This window comes from Adiantum capillus-veneris, chromosome 14 (genome assembly GCF_014529385.1).
Source record: "Adiantum capillus-veneris isolate H3 chromosome 14, ASM1452938v2, whole genome shotgun sequence".
Taxonomy (NCBI): domain Eukaryota; kingdom Viridiplantae; phylum Streptophyta; class Polypodiopsida; order Polypodiales; family Pteridaceae; genus Adiantum; species Adiantum capillus-veneris.
This window is the reverse complement of record NC_140944.1, coordinates 40,991,874-40,996,638: the sequence shown is the minus strand read 5'-3', so window position 1 is coordinate 40,996,638 and position 4,765 is coordinate 40,991,874. Positions and strand designations below refer to the sequence as shown.

Here is a 4,765-nt window from a genome sequence, read left to right as displayed (position 1 = left end):
ATATTTTCACCATGCAAATATATATCAAGAATTCCCAATTGTCATGGCAAGCTATCCATCGTCAAAATTAGATTTCCAACTTGTTTTCTTGTCGTGGTTGAGTAAACTCTGGCACTCACATGTAGTGTTTTGTGTCAACCGTGCAAACTCTGGCACTCACATGAAGTGTTTTGTGTCAACCGTGCCGTTTACAAAATTAAAAACGAGGATTGAAAGAAAGAGGATGAGGGAGAGGAAAAGGAAAAATTTTGCTTAGGTTTTAAAAAAACTAATGTATATAAATTTAGTAAAAATTTTCAAATTATATTCTTGAGTAAATCATAAAATGGAATTCAAAAATTAATTTTCCCCAATCCTTGCCACATGAGGAATGTGACAAAACATTCTTTTCTTATGTTGAGAATGTGGGGTGTTAAGCGTGACTATAATTATTCATTCTTTAGGCCTAGAAGCTCGCGGTGAGATTCTCTCTCGCGCTCTCTCTCTCTCTCTCTCTCTCTCTCTCTCTCTCTCGACCAAGTGTGCGTCCTTCCACCGCTTCCCCACTCCCTCCTATTCCATGGGCCTGCATGCCTCCTCAAGTCAGAATTGTAGGGTTTGCCTTCTGCTTCTGATCTGCCGCTTCACCAGCTGGTTCATCTGTATCGGGTCGCTTCTCTGCGCGCGCGCACACTCACTCAGAAATATAAATCTCTCGCTCGAGCTTGAATGTACTGAAGCTCTCTTTCATTGACGCCTCTCCGCATCCCTCACACGCGCACGCACACACACACACACACACACACACACACAACGCACACACGTACGGTTCATGTTCTCACATCCATCGGCAGCAGCTGAAGAGGCGAGCACAGCTGAAGCTTTCCATCCAAAGTCGTATGCCTGCCAATGTGCAATTAGTGTTATTGAGGCAGTGCGTAAGTTTAGCGAGCTCTGCTTTGGCAGCATTGTGAAGCTTTCCATTGCAAGTTGAACCTTTTAATCTTATGCAATGGAGGACACGATACCTTTGCGACTGTTCTTGTCTTTAATGATTGTCCTCTACTTTGGAAGGATTGGAGTGATGTGCGCAAATTCGACCACTTATGCAGGCAGCGAGGTCGAGGTATGGGATGCACGGTATTTTTCTCCTAATTATCTTGTTCAAACAGATTCAGAGCTGCAGACATGGAGAATTGTAACTGCCGTGATATGCGGCGCTATAGCGGCAGCATTGTCAAGTGCAGGCGGGCTGGGGGGTGGTGGCCTCTACGTGCCCATTTTCAATCTTTTGCTGGGCTTCAATTCAAAGACGTCTGCCGCTCTTTCTAGCTGCATGATTTTGGGCGGCACACTTGTTAACCTTTTCTGGTACTGTTTCCAGCGCCGGGTGGATGGCCTTGGCCCTTTAATTGACTATCAAGTCTCCCTGCTTTGTCTTCCTAACGTGCTTCTGGGCATCGGTGCGGGTGTCTTTTGTAACGTTGCATCTCCAAGCTGGCTAGTAACTGTCGTCCTTATCGTCGTCCTTTTCTTCATGACCTTTCGCAGCAGTTGCAATGCATGCCAACGTTGGAATCATGAAACTCGTGCATTGCAATCAGCTTCAGTCTCTTCAGCACCTGTCAAAGAAAATGCTTGCGATGTTGTTGTTGCTGCCCCGTTGTGTGATTCGCATGATGAGAAATATGGTGACGGAAATGGCAAAAATGAGGAACTGAAGAAGCCGCTTCTCGAACGTCTGGGTGTCGAAGGGCTGCCGCAATATCCACCTCTGAAAATAGCCATGCTATGTACTATATGGGTTGCTTTCCTTGCAGTGCAGATTGTGCGGGGAAGTTCGGATGGTGAGGTTGGTATCAGAGATTGTTCTCTTTTGAAGTGCATAGTTGGGGGTTTATAGCGTTTAGGGTTGTGTTCTTAATGATGAACAGAAGCATTTGTATATGGGTTGGCTTTGAAACAAGAAAGGGGCTTTTGGGTTGTCTCTTCATACTATTTTTTGAAGAGAGATTGGTTTGCTTTCAACCAGGAAAGAGTAGCATAATGACATCTCAATAGCAAAAAATTTAGCTCAATTTCATTGAAGGCAGCTAACAATAGTATTTTCCTTTCTTGAGCAGAACCTATTTGGGATACAAACATGTGGAGTCATTTATTGGCTAGTGACCCTTGTGCAAGTGCCCTTTGCATTTGTCGTAACCACGTGCACTATAATTTATTTCCAGAGGAAGAGTCTCGACGTGAGTGTCCTGGTATCTGCTATGTGGGACTGCTTGTTGCGATTTCAAGTGTTTGAAAATTAATGTTCTCTTTGGATTGCCAGCAAAAAGATGGAGAAAACCCTTCCCCACAGGAAGAACCTATGCGTGGCGGGTTGGTAAAAATGAGATGGTTGCCAGTGTATGCCCTTGGTGCAGGCTTCTTGGGAGGGATGCTTGGGCTCGGAGGCGGAACAATCATCAGCCCTCTTTTGCTAGAGACGGGAATGCACCCGCAGGTCGGTACCTTTGTGATGCAGTCGTTGAGAGATTCATCTGTCCATCTTTTTTTGTTTCCCCTTCATTCATGAGAATGTAGGTGCATATGTATGTATGTACATGCAATCCCACAGGGCTGAATGCTTATGTATGAATATGTAAACCTATTGGGCTGATTACTTATTTACATATGTATGTGCGTATGTATGTACATGCAATCCCATTGGGCTGATTGCTCATGTATGAACATGTAATCCCATTGGGCTGATTGCTAATGTATGTATGTATGTACATGCGATCTCATTAGGCGGATTGCTCATTGATATTTCAGGTTACGGCAGCGACATGTTCATTTATGGTGTTTTTCTCGTCCTCATTGTCAGTAGTACAGTTTTGGCTTCTAGGTCGCATCCCGGAGGAATACGCACTCATCTCAGCAGCTCTCTCATTGGTCTTTTCAGTCATAGGCCTGCAAGTTGTGCAAACAATAATAATCAAATACGGACGGGTTTCCTTAATAGTGTTCGCCGTCAGTATAGTGATGGGGATTAGCGCGGTGTTAATGGCATTGTTCGGGACGTGGGATGTTGTCATTCAGGTAAGGCAGGGAGAGTATATGGGTTTTCGGTCACCATGTTAATTAGAGATTGCTAGTATGGAAAGGTCCAAGGTTTGTGGGGAATCTTGTGAACAGAGCGTCGACCCAAGGACGATTATGGTAGTCTCTGGTCTAGCACATATGAACAAGTAGAGGAAAATTTGAGATTAAAGACTTGGCACAGAGAAAGAGAGTGCGGGTGCTAGCATCATCCAAGCAAGCCCCTAGGATTATGGACTGTCATAAGAGTTCAAAGGGTGGGCAGCTGATTTCCTGTCAAAGACATAATGGCGAAGCCGTCTGTCCTCCACATTTGTATCGTCTGTCCTCCACATTTGGATGCATAGCCAGCCCTTTTCCTGTCTAGTAATAACACCCAACTGGATCCCCTCTCTTGTAATCACTAATTTCCCCACCTCCACTAAAAATTGGTATTTGATCCCAAAGAGTGACGAAAAATGTCTCATTTTCACTATTAATTTGATCCCAAAGAGTGAGGAAAATGTCTTATTTTCACTATTTGATCTCAAATAGTGAGGAAAATGTCTTATTTTTGCGCTCTCTCTCTCTCTCTCGCGATAGCTTCCTACGACCTCAAAATTCTTCTTCTTCTTCTCCCTCTCTCCCTCTCTCTCAAAGCACATAAAGTCTATTTAAGGGTAATTGGCAAGATTTTAGTTGTGTGAAGTGTTCTTGGTGTTGGTCTTGAAAGGCCTTCGTATCAAGATTCCCCATTTTTGTTACCCTATCTATGAATAAGAGGAGGGTGGTAAGTTCATGGAGATCCCCCATCTTTGTCACCTATCTATGAATGGTGGGAGGGTGTACGCATTGTATTCTCTTTCTAAGAAGAAAAGTTGGTCCGTCGTTTGATCAATATCATAAGACCTCAAAGATCTTGTCCTTACCTTGAGAGAGAGAGAGAGAAAGGGCCTACAAACTTATGAAAAATAACCTACGTAGTGGGCACAAAGACCAAAGACTCCACGAACAACCTTCAAGGTTGTCTTTCAGAAATTAGACCGTATTTGTATTCGTATGGCTATACAATTGTGGGACATGAGCATTCAAAATCGTCCGTGCTATGGGTCGCATAAAAGAAAGGGGAAACATAAATTATGAGACTAGAATGATGATGCCAAACTTATGCTTATACCCATCTCAATCAAATTATTGGACAACCAGATGAATGCTCACAGAAGGTCGCAAATACGAGAGCACAACTGCTTGGCAAGGTAAAGTGCATCGTATTACTTGTTGAAGTGTTAATCTTGGAGCGGCCTACCCCAGACAATGAATGTTGGACTGTCTTAAAGACAATGGGGAAGGAAAAGTCCCTTGGTTGGGATGGGTTGGCAATTGAATTCTGGGTTGTGTTAGAGGGACAGATGGATGCTAGCTTGAAAAGAGGATTGATCGAGCCTATTCTCAAATTAGTTTGCTACTCCCTCCTAAAATGTTGGTGCCTGATCTCTATGATGATAATAGCTTACAAGATCATAGCTAAGATTGTTGCTTGAAGGCTGGCTCCAATCTTGGACAAAGCAATCACTCCCATTTGAAACAGATTTGGAAGCTAGGAACCTTTGTGTCTTTGAGGGAAAATGTGCTGTGGCACAATTCATTGATGTTGTGAGTGAAAGCACTGAGCTCATCAGCTATGCTATTGGATCAAAGAGAGGTGCCCCCGTTGCTGAAGAATGGAAAC

The 4,765-nt window shown here is 43.7% G+C and overlaps 1 protein-coding gene across 1 annotated transcript; it reads left to right on the top strand.

The window, feature by feature from the left end:
* Positions 1–506: 506 nt before the first annotated feature.
* LOC147442255 (sulfite exporter TauE/SafE family protein 2-like) lies at positions 507–3,536 on the top strand. The gene is made up of 4 exons (XM_086528485.1): positions 507–1,831; positions 2,103–2,222; positions 2,306–2,479; positions 2,791–3,536. The coding sequence occupies exons 1-4, from the start codon at positions 992–994 to the stop codon at positions 3,097–3,099; spliced, it is 1,443 nt and encodes a 480-aa protein (XP_086384611.1). The 5' UTR covers positions 507–991; the 3' UTR covers positions 3,100–3,536.
* Positions 3,537–4,765: the final 1,229 nt, after the last annotated feature.

Coding starts and splice junctions, on each gene's coding strand:
- LOC147442255 (XM_086528485.1), top strand. CDS start 992: ATGGAGGACACGATACCTTTGCGACTGTTCTTGTCTTTAATGATTGTC. Junction 2,223..2,305: donor TCCAGAGGAAGAGTCTCGAC/GTGAGTGTCCTG, acceptor TTGGATTGCCAG/CAAAAAGATGGAGAAAACCC. Junction 2,480..2,790: donor AGACGGGAATGCACCCGCAG/GTCGGTACCTTT, acceptor TTGATATTTCAG/GTTACGGCAGCGACATGTTC.